Source organism: Sprattus sprattus, assembly GCF_963457725.1.
Source record: "Sprattus sprattus genome assembly, chromosome: 1".
Taxonomy (NCBI): Eukaryota; Metazoa; Chordata; class Actinopteri; order Clupeiformes; family Clupeidae; genus Sprattus; species Sprattus sprattus.
Window position 1 is genome coordinate 78,188,332 of NC_137920.1, and position 14,440 is coordinate 78,202,771.

At 45.2% G+C, this 14,440-nt stretch overlaps 1 protein-coding gene across 1 annotated transcript in view; it reads right to left on the reverse strand.

Moving 5' to 3' along the window:
• larp1 (La ribonucleoprotein 1, translational regulator) overlaps window positions 1–14,440 on the reverse strand; it is a 40,515-nt gene that overhangs the window by 8,491 nt on the left and 17,584 nt on the right. Inside the window, exons 2-12 of the mRNA XM_080853383.1 lie at window positions 13,721–13,782; window positions 13,409–13,474; window positions 9,538–9,609; window positions 7,845–7,998; window positions 7,110–7,244; window positions 6,111–6,263; window positions 5,184–5,349; window positions 4,792–4,936; window positions 3,528–3,702; window positions 1,914–2,071; window positions 915–1,316 (exon numbers count right to left, since the gene is read on the reverse strand). Coding sequence (XP_080709509.1) covers window positions 915–1,316; window positions 1,914–2,071; window positions 3,528–3,702; window positions 4,792–4,936; window positions 5,184–5,349; window positions 6,111–6,263; window positions 7,110–7,244; window positions 7,845–7,998; window positions 9,538–9,609; window positions 13,409–13,474; window positions 13,721–13,782 — 1,688 coding nt within the window. The remainder of the gene's footprint in view (window positions 1–914; window positions 1,317–1,913; window positions 2,072–3,527; window positions 3,703–4,791; window positions 4,937–5,183; window positions 5,350–6,110; window positions 6,264–7,109; window positions 7,245–7,844; window positions 7,999–9,537; window positions 9,610–13,408; window positions 13,475–13,720; window positions 13,783–14,440) is intronic.

A 14,440-nucleotide genomic window follows, 5' to 3' on the forward strand; every position in this document is an offset into this window, starting at 1 on the left:
GAGTTGTTAAACTGGTCAATGCAGAGTTTTATGCTCTATTGATTGCAGAAAAGGAAAAAAAAAAACATATTGAGTAACCCAAGACTAGGCATTAAGTTTGCATGCCAGGCAATAACCAGTCAATAAAAAAGGCAAATCTTCACGTTAGCTTGACATTGCTAAACTACCAGCTTTATCTTACCACTACATTAAATAAATAATCAAGGTACAATCGTGTTATTTTGATACTATTGCTGGATGTCAACATGTATTTAGCTAGATAACAGTATAAAATCATATCAGTAACCGCATACGATATGCAAAAGTCATAGACATTAACTGAGCATAGCAAGAACTCTGTATAACTCGACCGGTTTCTCCAAATTTGAAGGCGAATTTTTGAAGGCTAGCAACTCCTTTTTTGAGGTAGACGGGAAACGCACTGAAACCTCCACGAGTTATTCTTTGGGCTTCTGAACTTGACCATGTCCTCAGATGAGGCTGACTCTAAATCCATGCTGAAAAGTTGTTTGTTAGTCAGGCTGTTTGTCAAATGTTTAAGCAAAACAGGCAAGGCTACCGTAGTGCTGCTGCCAAATACACACTCTGCTGTCATTGGAGCTGATAGAGCCACCTGATTGGCTGAAACGCCCCAAAGCAACGCAATCCATGTTTTTGTGTAGGCAACATTTTGGCGAAACTGTTTTCATAAAATGTAACGAATAATGACACATATTGTAGAAATGTAGAGGAGTAAAAGTATAGATAATAGCTGCAAAATGTAACGGAGTAAAAGTAAAAAGTATGCACTATTATTTTTACTTAACTAAAGTACAGATACGTAAAAATTTAACGAAGTACTTCGTTAGATTCCACCACTGGTCTTGAGAATGCTACTCAACAACTCCTCTTCTGTAATGGTAAGCCCGACTCACCTTGATCTGGGCGTACTCTGGCTCATTGATGTCATCCCACAGGTCCTGTTCGTAGTAGTAGAGGCCGTCGTTGATGACCTTGACCAGCTCGGAGGTGAGTTTGGAGCGCGAGGTGTGGTTCCCGGTACGGTCTCCGCCGGGATGCTTGCGCAGGTACGGCGGCGTCTGCGTGACGATGAGGATCTTGTTGACGTCGTGGTCGTCGATCTCGCCGTCCGTGTCCTCGTCGGACCAGTCGGTGAAGGTGTTGCGACGGCCGTCTATCTGCTCCATCTCCTCGTCGAACATGAAGTCCAGCTCCTCGGGCTCCTCCGGCTCCTTGTCCTTGGGCATCGGGGTGCCGGCGGGGGTGGTCGCCGCGGAGATCTGGCTGCTGTCCTCCGCCTTCTGCAACGAAGGGGTCTGCCGTCAGCCGACCGACCAACCAACGCACAAGAGGATGGAAGGAACAGAAGGATGGATGGAAGGGTGAAGAGGGGTGGAGGAGGAAATAAGGGGGGAAAGAAAAAGCAAATGATAAAAATAATATGAGAAAATGAGATGATGCACATCATGCATAGATAACAACCAATGGGAGAGGAGGGGGGGGGCAAAGACAGAGAGAGATACAGATTCATAGAGAAAGTGAGAGAGAGAGAGAGAGAGAGAGAGAGGGTGTGAGTACATGAAAGAGAGAGAGAGACATACAGATTCATAGAGAAAGCGTGAGAGGAGAGAGATTCATAGAGAAAGAGAGAGAGAGAAAGAAAGAGAGACATACAGATTCATAGAGAAAGCGTGAGAGGAGAGAGAGAGATTCATAGAGAAAGAGAGAGAGAGAGAAAGAAAGAGAGACATACAGATTCATAGAGAAAGAGCAAGAGAGAGAGAGAAAGAAAGAGAGACATACAGATTCATAGAGAAAGCATGAGAGCAGAGAGAGAGAGAGAGAGAGAGAGAGAGAGAGAGAGAGAGAGAGAGAGAGAGAGAGAGAGAGACAGATGATTATCGTTCTCTTACCTTGGGCCTGGCGGGTGACGGCCGAGGCCTCTTCTTCACCTCGATCCAGGACTCCGAGTCGAGGTCGGGCAGACTGGCGGACAGACCTTTGGGCATGGTCTTCAGGTTACTCACATCCTCCGCTCTGGACTGACCGGAGCTGGAGGCACGGGGGGAGTCTGCAAGAGAGACAGGCGCTGAGTTCAACACTGCCCCCTACTGATGGCAACTGGCAGCTGGGTTTGGGAGCACTATGGACAACATTGTGTCATTCACACAGAGTCCATGTAAGGTTATTGTGCAGATCACAAGGTGGTTGTCACATATTATATTCTATGGATGCCATTTACAAAAGCGAATGCCTTAAGAGTTGTTATCCTCAGAATGACACTGGCCTTTCCTTCATACGTAACCGAAAGGTAATCAAACGTGTTAACCAATCTGACCCTCATAAATCTAGGTTTTCAGGAAGACAACTGCTGTAATCTGCCTGACAACAGAACACTATGCAACCTCAGGATCCGCCCACTATCCAAACCTCCCTCGGAGCTTCCTATTAATAAGATCGCACACTGCTTTTACCCTCAATATTCAACACCCCACAATAGTTTGGATGCCCTTAACATCGACAACGACGTTAATAATTTAAAGATTTTCAATAACATTAGCTAGAAATCTAGATTCCCATTTATCGTTAAATGGTCAAGTGATAATACAAGTTAGGTTAAGCTTCACTAGACTAAGCTTGTTGACTAATTTAGATATCGCTAACTTATAAAGAGTTGTGACATATGATAAATTAACATTGAGATGGGGATTTTATTTTGGAAACAAGCAATCAAGGAGTACATTGGGAAATGTTATCCAACGTTAGAGCCTGAGTGTTGATAGAAGCAATACTGTTCAGTAGCTCTTCGCACATCGCTAACTTGGCCAACATTAGATAGGAGATTCCCCAACCATGGTAACAGTTACGTTAATGGTTAAATGCTACATTAGCCAAATAACATACATGATTATGATGGCACAGTTGTAAACACAAAACCAAGAGTAATGGGTGAATGGGTAAACAGTAACGGTCAATGGTTTTCGTTTTTATCGTTAGCTATCCTGTGTTCGGTTATGTCAGCATTTAAACGTCACGTTACCTGTCAGACATCCATCACTGCATCCCATTCTACCAGCGAGCTAACGTTGCCAACGTCACCTATTCTTAGATAGTTCTTGACTGGACAACTTGACTACATCTTACTTTCACAATCTCAGGTTCGACTGGAGTTTCGTTAACTCAAAATGTTTTAAGGTATTGAAGACGACAACAAAGTTGTTAAGGTATTGAAGACGACAACCCCATTGCCAACCTCAGCGCGAGATGTTGCGCGTTATACTCTACTTCCACGCATACGCATAAAATGAACTGCCGTTGTGATATTGTTAGTTTCAGTAACTTCCCAGACAAATAGACCTTCATTAACAAAAAGCCCTTCTTAACTCAACCAATACACTTTAAAAACACCCTAAATAAAGCTTCTTCCCCCAAATAAATCACACTGGTACAGAGCATGTACAGCAACAATGTATTGTTTCCAATAAGGGGTAGTGTACCAGTCAGGTTAGGGGTGTTTAGATGCTTACCCGACTCTGGTTCTGCGGCCTGTCTGGGCACAAACTCGGGACAGTTGATGAGCTGGGAGAAATCGGTCTGGATCTGGTCAGGTCCCCCGAAGCCCGGCAGCGGCCATTTTTCCGGGTCCACCTTACAGCGCATCTTCATGTCGACGATCTCAACCTCTTTGCTGTCTTTCAAAGCCTGTGGCAGACAGACAGACAGATAGATATAAGACACCAAGTTGCTATACACGTTATCTTTAATACTTAGAGTGTCTATATATGCTTGCATAAGCTGCGTGTGAGTGTGTGAGTGTGAGTGAATGCACATGTTTAGTTCTCTTTAAAGGGTGCTGTGTGTAATAATAATTATGCATTCAATAATGCCCTTCATGACTAAAGGTCACTTTACATCACATAAGATCAATGAATCATTAGTCATCAATAAAAACACAAAAAGGCCAAACAAGATGTTCAACACAATAAAATAAACTGTAGCCGTGGCTGTTTAAGAGCCCTTTTAGCAGTATATAGTATTCATAATTATGTTTTTATTAGTGTATAATCACCTGTAACTACGTATAGTGTTACGCTTAGAATGAGCCCTTCATATGTATATGAGTGGGTTGTCTTCCACAGAAGCCGCCATGTTGTGACACCATGTTTCTACAGTGGTGTAAAGCAGACAAACAGAACACTGGCACTAGAGAGGGCCCTTCGCGTCTTTTATGGCACCTGATGGCCACCGTAGCTTTTTCTACACGCTTCGGAAGGGAGAGCTTTTCAGCTGGTTGCAATCTGCAGCCTCACCACTAGATGCCACTAAACCCTACATACGGCACCCTTGCTGTCCATCTCTCATAATAAAAATGTATTTCATTTGTAACGCACTGTTCATTCAAAAGAATCTGTATTTGATTTGCGTGTATTGTATACTCAGATGTGTATCCGCAATCTCAAATCTGGAGATATGTAGTGAGATCGTATACTTAAATTCATCTGTGTGTGTTTTTACCTCTGCAATCAGGTTGATATGTGTGGTGAAGGCCTGGACTTCAGTGTCTCTAAGCATATGCCTGTGTGTGTATGTGTGTGCGTATATATATATATATATGTGTGTGTGTGTGTGTGTGTGTGTGTGTGCGTGTGTACCTCGAAGATCAGGTTGATGTGTGGTGAAGGCCTGGACTTCAGTGTCTGTAAGCATATGCCTGTGTGTGTGTGTGTGTGTGTGTGTGTGTGTGTGTGTGTGTGTGTGTGTGTGTGTGTGTGTGTGTGTGTGTGTGTGTACCTCGAAGATCAGGTTGATATCTGTGGTAAGGGCCTGGACTCGGTGGAAGCTGGCGATGAGAGAGATGGGCAGGCATCCCCCCTCGTCCATCTTCCTCCGCAAGAAGAAGTCCCTCTGCAGGTTATCCGCACTGAAGTAGTACTCACTGGAGACAAACACACAAACACACACACACACACACACACACACACACAGGTCAGGTTCTGTCCATGACGAGGAGCAGCTGAGAGAAGCGCTTGTGAAGGTAAGCACTGGTGTCGCTCCGTCATTTGACTTCACTTACTGCCGTTCAAATCTCATCTAATTCAATATTCTACGTGTGACTGCTGCATCTATCCCCATCACAGTGCATCACTCACATCTGTCACACACACACACACACACACACTCACATCTGCCTCTTGATGTAGTCCTTCAAAAGGTCCTGGTCCACAGAGTACAGGTCTTGGCTGCTGAGGTTGTCATAGTAATAGGTAACCGAGGCGCTTGGGACTTTGGGTCCATAGGCGCCATCTTTCCCCTCGTAGTTCTTGTAACCATAGTGATAGTCGTAATGCCCTGGAAGAAGAAGAAGTGAAACGTTAGCATTTAGCTTATAAACTACTGCTCACACACACACACACACACAGCAATGTGACCTGCATAACTGCTGCTGATGAACTGTGTGTTGACCTTTGTGCGTGTTCGTTAGCCTATGTCCTGTCTCCCAATTTCAAGTTGTTTTTCTCCAACCAGTGGCCTGGATTCTAGTTTCTCCTCTCCTCTCCTCTCCTCTCGAATGTCTCGCCTGTATTGCGGTTTGCGTTCTTATAAGGCTGAGCAGACCACCATTTACAAACGCTCAGATACACAAGCAAGATCAGAGAGCACCATGGCTAGCTCCGGCAACACTTAAAAGCATGTTTGTCTCCGCGAAACAACTAAATTTGTCCCTTTTTAAACTATGCTCTGGCCAATCTGACACCAGACAAGGTCAATTTTAAAAGGTCAGATACCAGACAAGGGCAATCTTATAAGGTCAGACACCAGACAAGGTCAATCTTAAAAGGTCAGACACCAGACAAGGTCAATCTTAATAGATCAATCTTAAAAGCACTGATTTAACAACTGTACTGCAATTTACTAAATGAAAAACTCAAGTTAGAAAATAAGTCACTAAACCTGAAACAATGTGAATGTATCTGTGCATCAGTATTTATGTCCTTTGTGTACTTCAGTACGAATCAGTACGTGTTTGTCAGCATGTGTGTGTGTGTGCGCGCGCGTGTGTGTGCGTGTGTGTGTGTGTGTGTGTGTGTGTGAATTAAAAAAAAAGCCACCTCTGCTTCCTCCTCGTCCACGTCCTCTTCCTCTCCCTCTCCCTCGACCGCGTCCTCGGAACCCGGCGCGGAAGGGAGCCCCCTCACTCTTCACACTCGACACCTCGTCGTGATCGTCACGCAACTCCCGCTCGTACTTCCCGCTGTGCCAATCTGGCGAGCAGACACACACACACACACACACACAAATGCTTTAAAAGTGTAGTCGATCTTTTACAGTTACAGCTGGTACAGATTGTGTTTACTACAGTAAGAGACTATTGTGTGTGTAAGTGTAAATATTGCTGTTCAAATCACAGTCTGATGAGACCACACACACAAACACACAAATGCTTTAGAAGCGTAGACGATCTTTTACAGTTACAGCTGGTACAGATTGTGTTTACTACAGTAAGAGACTATTGTGTGTAACTGTAAATATTGCTGTTCGAATCACAGTCTGATGAGCCCACACACACACACACACACACACTTTAGAAGCGTAGACTTTCTTTTACAGTTACAGCCGTACAGATTGTGTTTACTACAGTAAGAGACTATTGTGTGTAAGTGTAAATATTGCTGTTCAAATCACAGTCTGATGAGCCCACACACACACTTTAGAAGCGTAGACCTTCTTTTAGAAGTGACAGCTGGTACAGATTGTGTTTACCACAGTAAGAGACTATTGTGTGTAACTGTAAATATTGCTGTTCGAATCACAGTCTGATGAGCCCACACACACACACACACACACACACACTTTAGAAGCGTAGACTTTCTTTTACAGTTACAGCCGTACAGATTGTGTTTACTACAGTAAGAGACTATTGTGTGTAAGTGTAAATATTGCTGTTCGAATCACAGTCTGATGAGCCCACACACACACACACACACACTTTAGAAGCGTAGACCTTCTTTTAGAAGTGACAGCTGGTACAGATTGTGTTTACCACAGTAAGAGACTATTGTGTGTAACTGTAAATATGGCGGTTCCAGACGCAGGGTATGATGCGGTACCTCGGAGGTCGTTCCTGCTGTTGGGGGGCATGCGTGGCGGCTCGTTCTGGCGCGTGTTGTTACGGGAGGCCGAACGTTCTCGCGGGCCGTCAGACTTCACCTCAATCACCAGAGGAACCCACTTGTGCTTGTTGCCTGAATACACACACACACGTCATAAATGAACCGGTCGAAACTTAACTCTACCACAAAACTAGGATACAGTTAAGATTCGATTCCACAGCAAACGTGTAAGACAAGTTTTTAGTGTTTAATCATTTCAGTCTGGCATGTCTGCAGTGTCTACTTATTTCAGTCTGACTTAAATTAGTTCCTCAACTAGCCTGTGGGTGTCAGTGTTGCACTAGGAGAAAGGGGGGAACCGGAACGGTATAGAATGAGAACAATGACGTGGCACACACACACACACGCACGCACACACGCACACACACACACACACACACACACACAGAGAGAAAAAGAGGAAGCTGACAGGAAGAGAGCGAGAGAACTACATCTTAACAGCAGCCATCTCGAGTCTCCAGGGCCAAAAGCAGTGGAAGAAAGAACAAACAGGTTAACCTCAACTACGGCTAAAGTTAACAACCATGTTCTTATACTAGCCGTCACCATTTACAGATAAACTAACGTGTGAGCCCCCTCTTCCCCAGGTCTGCCTCCTCTCTCTCCCTCATGTGGTCGGCTTTAAGAGGACAAGCCTCTGCGACCTGTGCGACCAGTTGCTAGGATACCCACCTTTCTTTTTCTGTCCGTTTTTCTGGGACTCCTCATCCCCGTTCTTCTCCTCTCCGGAGTCGTCCGATTTGGTCTTCTGGTTCTCCTTGGTCTCCTCGATCTCACGCTTCTCCTTCTTCTCCTCCTTCTTCACAGCAGTCACCTTCTTTGGGCCCTAGGGGTACAGAGCAGCCAGCTCACTCACACATACGTTTGCCCCCTCCACCCCAACAAAGTACTTTGTCTGTGTGTCTGTGTGTGTGTACATCTGTCTGTCTGTCTGTCTGTCTGTCTCTGTCTCTGTCTGTGTGTGTGTGTGTGTGTGTGTGTACATCTGTGTCTGTCTGTCTGTCTCTGTCTCTGTGTGTGTGTGTGTGTGTGTGTGTGTGTGTGTACATCTGTCTGTCTGTCTGTCTCTGTCTCTGTCTGTGTGTGTGTGTCTGCATCTGTCTGTCTGTCTCTGTCTCTGTGTGTGTGTGTGTGTGTGTGTGTGTGTGTGTGTGTGTGTGTGTGTGTGTGTGTCCAACCCACACAGCGTTTTGTAAGTTAAGAGGTAAGAGTGTGTGTTTTGGGCACAGATGTGTATCTGTGGAGGTTCCCATGATGTCAGTAATGTTATCTTCAAGGCCTCTGGAGAGCAATGTCCAGCCCCGTGTGTGAAAACTCACACACACACACACACACACACACGCACGTACAAACTCATGGCTTCTTATGCAATCCTGCCATTACTGCCTGCTTGACTTACCTCCCGCCACACAGACAAGTGAAGCAGACCAGCGAGACTCACAGTGGAGGCGGTTTGTAATATAATCTAAATATTACACCTTCATGTCATTTCTTCCTACATAATTAAAGCACTTTCTAGGACTTGAGTAAAATTAACTTAAGTTCATAAAATCTTGAATTGATAAAAGGTGTACTTTATCTGTAAAGGGATGTGGAACCATTTTTTGTGTGTGTGTATGTGTGTGTGTGTGTGTTCTGACATATTGGGCCTCGGAGGCTCCTGGGTCATGTTTCCCTGGTCTTGCAGGAGCTCAGTAAAGATATGCACCCCTCATGTCCTCAGCAGTTTCAAACATTACTAACACACACACACACACACACACACACACTCTATGGAGCTCCAAACACAATTTTATGACATCACTCCTGAATACACACTGCTGAGGTTATGCTTGAGACGCTTCACCTGTGTGCCGATCTCTGCCTTTAAAACACACACACGCACACACACACGCATAGTGCAAACACACACACACACACACACACACACACACACATATAGTACACACACACACACACACACACACGTATAGTGCACACACACACACGCATAGTGCACACACACACACACACACACACACCAGGCCAAAACCTACATCTAATGCAGCACAGCCTTTTATGTCTTAGAAAAACCATGCTGTCAAAATGGCTTTAGGCCAGTCACAGAAACACATACAACTAACAAAAAAAATCTATGACTGGTTTCTTTTTATGATGCAAAAAGCCTTGGCTGTCCACAGTTTAAACTTCACATGCAAACACCTCTCACGGAGGAGGAAAAAACACACACAAAACACACCCCACACAACACACACCCCACGCCACCTTTAACTGGCCAGTCGCTAAGAGGCTAATGTTAGACAGCATTGTGAGCTAGCGGCCGGGAGCAGATACCCACGGTCAGTGAGCATCCTTGGGGACTTACAGTGGGCCGGCCGGGGGCAGGGCCTGCCTCTCGAGTGACCTTAACACTCACACTGCTCGTGCTAACCTCCGCCTGTATACAGAGGGAGAGAGCAGCTACTACACACTGTCCAAAGACACACACACATACACACACACACAACAGTATTCAATACATTCAACAGACACACACAATTCAATATTACCACAGCACAGACACAAACACCATTCACTTTCACCTCAACACAGAGACATCAATCAACCCTGGCCCAACAAAAGGAGGACACACACACTCACACACCACTCAAGGCGAACTCACGACAAAAGGAAAAACACCATTCAACTCACACCCAAGATGAAACACACACACACACACACACACACACTCAACAGTGAGCCGATACAGCCCATACACCATCTAACAAACACAAATGAAAACAGGACATAAATTCCACTTGATAGTTGACAAAAATAACAGGTAACACTTCAAAACTAGTCACATAGTTATAGGGATGATGCTAAGACTGCTTATAATACGGCTCTTTCGAATGTTCCAAAAAATTTGAATTGATTTTGGGCCATCCCGACGTTCACAGGTCCGATATTTCTTGATAATGACCGCTGCGAAAAGACAATGACTGCTGTCATTGGCAACGGGTTTTGTTCTTCTAATTCATATCTTTCACATAATTCTGCAAGTAGTCCGGTCATTTTAACGTAACAGACTCATTCTAATTTGAAGTCAGCAAATAATGGGTTGCTATGCAACACCTGAAACTTCAAAGCTCTATTTGCTTGAAGAACTATTTATTTCTAAACAGGATTCACGACACGGCAACTTAATCATTAAAAAAGAGGGATTTTGGACGAATGCCTTCTATTGTTTTGGCAAGTAACCGTATAATAAGTGGGATAATGTATTGTCCGTTGCTGCGCGTTGGGGTGCTGTTTGCCCCGTCGGGATTTATTTTTGTAAAATGACCTCCGGACAATACATCATCCCTTACTTAACGGTCCACTACATACGGTGGGATGCTAAGACTGCTTAACTGTTAGGGCCAATTATTTACCTTTTCAAAAAAATGCATTTTCCGTTTCTTTTGGTGACTTCCGTTTTTTTCCGTTTCTGCTCATTTTGTTCACCCTAGATAGATCGATGGCTTAAAATGAGTGAATAATACGTGCCCTTCTTAGATTGTTGTTTGCCAGCCATCAACAGAACAGAAGACTTGCGATTGGGAAGACGAGCAAATGAATGTGACTGAATGTGGCTGTACCGAGGTGTGTGTGTGTCAACTGTTAGAAAGGGGGGCGTGGCCGGAGCAGAGTTCAGCGCAGACGTGACATTTCCTCACTGCTTTTGTTCTTCAATTAATGTTTGTCCATCGCTGCGATCGTTGTTGTGTTTATTTGAAAGAAATTCAGTCTTACAGGGTAAAATACAGAGGGTTTTGGGCGATTTTGATGCACAAAATGATGCTTCCGTTTGAACTGTTGCAATTCCGTTTCAAATGGTCCATTCCGCAAAATCTGTCCGTTTTCCGTTGTCACGGAAAGTCATTGGCCCCTAAACTGTGCACATATGGATGGGACGCTAAGACTGTTTAACTGTCCACTAGCCCTTCTGCATCCTACCTCATGTTTGTGTGGCTGGACCGATAGTAACCTGACCTTTAGGGCAATTCAAGTAACAGAATTTGGGCCCAAATCTGAACAAACTGGAACATTTAGGGTCCCTGGAGCGACCGGCTGAGAGCATAACTGGAAGCCACGATAAAGCTTAAAATAACGGAGATTAACCCACAGATTACCTCATTCACAAGAATGTTCTATTACCTTCCTACGCCATCCACAAGACCTCATGAGGACCTCATGAACCTGACCAACCCCGACCACATCTCCCTCCTGCTGAAGCTCCCTTCTCCCAAGCAATTACTATTATTAATTAATTCATTCATTAATAACCAGATTATCTGCAGCAGCTCACTGGGGGAGAAGCGCTGCTAATTTTAATTCATAAAAAAAAAAAGTCAGCTTCCATTTTAAGAACTACACCCCTGTGATTTGTGAGGTAATAAGGTTAACTAAATCAAATGCTCCGTGTGTATACATGGGTGTGTGAATGAGTGATTTTGTGTGTGTGTGTGTGGTTATTCATGTTTGTGTGTCCGTGTGTGTGCGTGTGAGATAATGAGTGTGTGCACACAGGCCTGTATGTTTGTGGTTAGAGAGAAAGAAAGAGTGTGTGTGTGTGTCTAAAATAGCGACGGCCGCTTGCTGGGCTGCAGTGGCTGCAGTCCTGGTGTGTGTGGGGGGGGACCCTAAAAGGCCATGTGTCTGGGGCAGCAGAGGGTTATTCCCGGCTCTGCCTGACCTACATCTGGGGCAGGAGACCCTCAGCACGCTAAAAAAAGGTGCTACGGGGGCCGCGTACACCTCCACGTACGTCTGCAGAGCACAGGGCAGAAATAGCTACCCCACCCAGCCCAGCAAACAATCCAACCCAAGGAAGGATTTATGCTGCTGGGAGGCTCTTCTATGACCAGAGGATGGACAATCCTAACTCAGACCAGGCTGACTGCTTCTAGAAGGTCTAGAAGTCATCGGTGGGTGCAGGACAAGAGCGGATTTCGAAATGAAGCTAGTATTCGGTGACTGGCTTTGCGCAAACACTACTGGCTAATCTTAGCATCGTCCGCGGGGCCTTGTGTAATGCCAGTGTGCAGATAGAACCAGAGCCACCGTTCTAGAACTGTCAGTATAATAGAACCATAGAGCCATCGTTCTAGAACTGTCAGTATAATAGGACCATAGAGCCACCGTTCTAGAACTGTCAGTATAATAGAACCATAGAGCCATCGTTCTAGAACTGTCAGTATAATAGAACCATAGAGCCACCGTTCTAGAACTGTCAGTATAATAGAACCATAGAGCCAACGTTCTAGAACTGTCAGTATAATAGAACCATAGAGCCACCGTTCTAGAACTGTCAGTATAATAGAACCATAGAGCCACCGTTCTAGAACTGTCAGTATAATAGAACCATAGAGCCATCGTTCTAGAACTGTCAGTATAATAGGACCATAGAGCCAACGTTCTAGAACTGTCAGTATAATAGAACCATAGAGCCAATGTTCTAGAACTGTCAGTATAATAGAACCATAGAGCCACCGTTCTAGAACTGTCAGTATAATAGAACCATCGTTCTAGAACTGTCAGTATAATAGAACCATAGAGCCACCGTTCTAGAACTGTCAGTATAATAGAACCATAGTTCTAGAACTGTCAGTATAATAGAACCATAGAGCCACCGTTCTAGAACTGTAAGTATAATAGAACCATCGTTCTAGAACTGTCAGTATAATAGAACCATAGAGCCACCGTTCTAGAACTGTCAGTATAATAGAACCATCGTTCTAGAACTGTCAGTATAATAGGACCATAGAGCCACCGTTCTAGAACTGTCAGTATAATAGAACCATAGAGCCACCGTTCTAGAACTGTCAGTATAATAGAACCATAGAGCCACCGTTCTATAACTGTCAGTATAATAGAGCCACCGTTCTATAACTGTCAGTATAATAGAGCCACCGTTCTAGAACTGTCAGTATAATAGCGTTGCCGTAGCTTTTAAGGTCATGTAATACTTTTTAGTTGTGTTGAAACTTCATGTAATAGCTCTGACATGAGGTTCTTCTAGATGTGTTTAATTCAGTCCGACCTGAAGCGGATGGGTGTGTGTGGTTACGTGTGTTACGTGTTAAATTCAGTTCGACGACCTGAAGCGGACCGGTGTGTGTGGTTACGTTTGTTACGTGTTTAATTCAGTTCGACCTGACGCAGACGGGTGTGTGTGTGGATTTGAATGGAGCTGTGTGTTCTCTTGATCTCACCTGTTGGTCTTTTGAGGCAATCTCTCCAGGAGTCGGCCAGTTATTGGCATCACCGAAATCACCGACCTACAAGAGATTGGTACAGCCATTTTAGTGTCACTATAATATACCACACACACACACACACACGCACACACACAATGAGAAAAAGAAAACGAAAGCATGCACACACTGAGATAGTATCAAAGTGACAAAGCAGTATAATCACCTCAAACACACACACACAGTCATAATCAGGAAGCACATACACACAGATGGGTTTGGTGGAGCAGGGATGCAGGAAGTGTGTGTGTGTGTGTGTGTGTCTCTTACCTTTGCTCCTTTCCGGGGACGGGGGTTCCCCGCCTTCACCACCTTCGCTGGGACGGGGGGTTCTGTGGGAGAGAGGAGTACACATTAAAGCACATGTACACACACACACACACACACACACACACACACACACGATATTAAACTAAAACTCTCCTAGACAATACACGTTGTCTTAACATGTCAGGACCTCTTCTTCCTCCCACTCTCCTCCCTCGTCTCCTCCAGTGCATCCTCCTCTCCTCTCTCCTCCTCTCCTCTCCCTCCTCTCCTCTTCTCCTCTCCCTCCTCTCCTCTTCTCCTCTCCTCTCCTCTCCTCCTCTCCTCTCCCCTCCTCTCCTCTCCTTCCTCCTCTCCTCTCCTCCCTCGTCTCCTCCAGTGCATCCTCCTCTCCTCTCCTCTCCTCCCTCCTCTCCTCCAGTGCATCCTCCTCTCCTCTCCTTCCTCTCCTTCCTCTCCTCCCTCCTCTCCTCTCCTCCCTCCTCTCCTCCAGTGCATCCTCCTCTCCTCTCCTCTCCTTCCTCCTCTCCTCCCTCCTCTCCTTCGTCCTCTCCTTCCTCCTCTCCTCTCCTTCCTCTCCTCTCCTCCCTCCTCTCCTTTCCTCTCCTCTCCTTCCTCCTCTCCTCCTCTCTAACGAGTTCATTAACCCCGGCCTTAACTAACGCGCTCATTAACCCCGGCCCTAACCAACGCGCTCATTAACACTCATTCTCATCCAGCGGC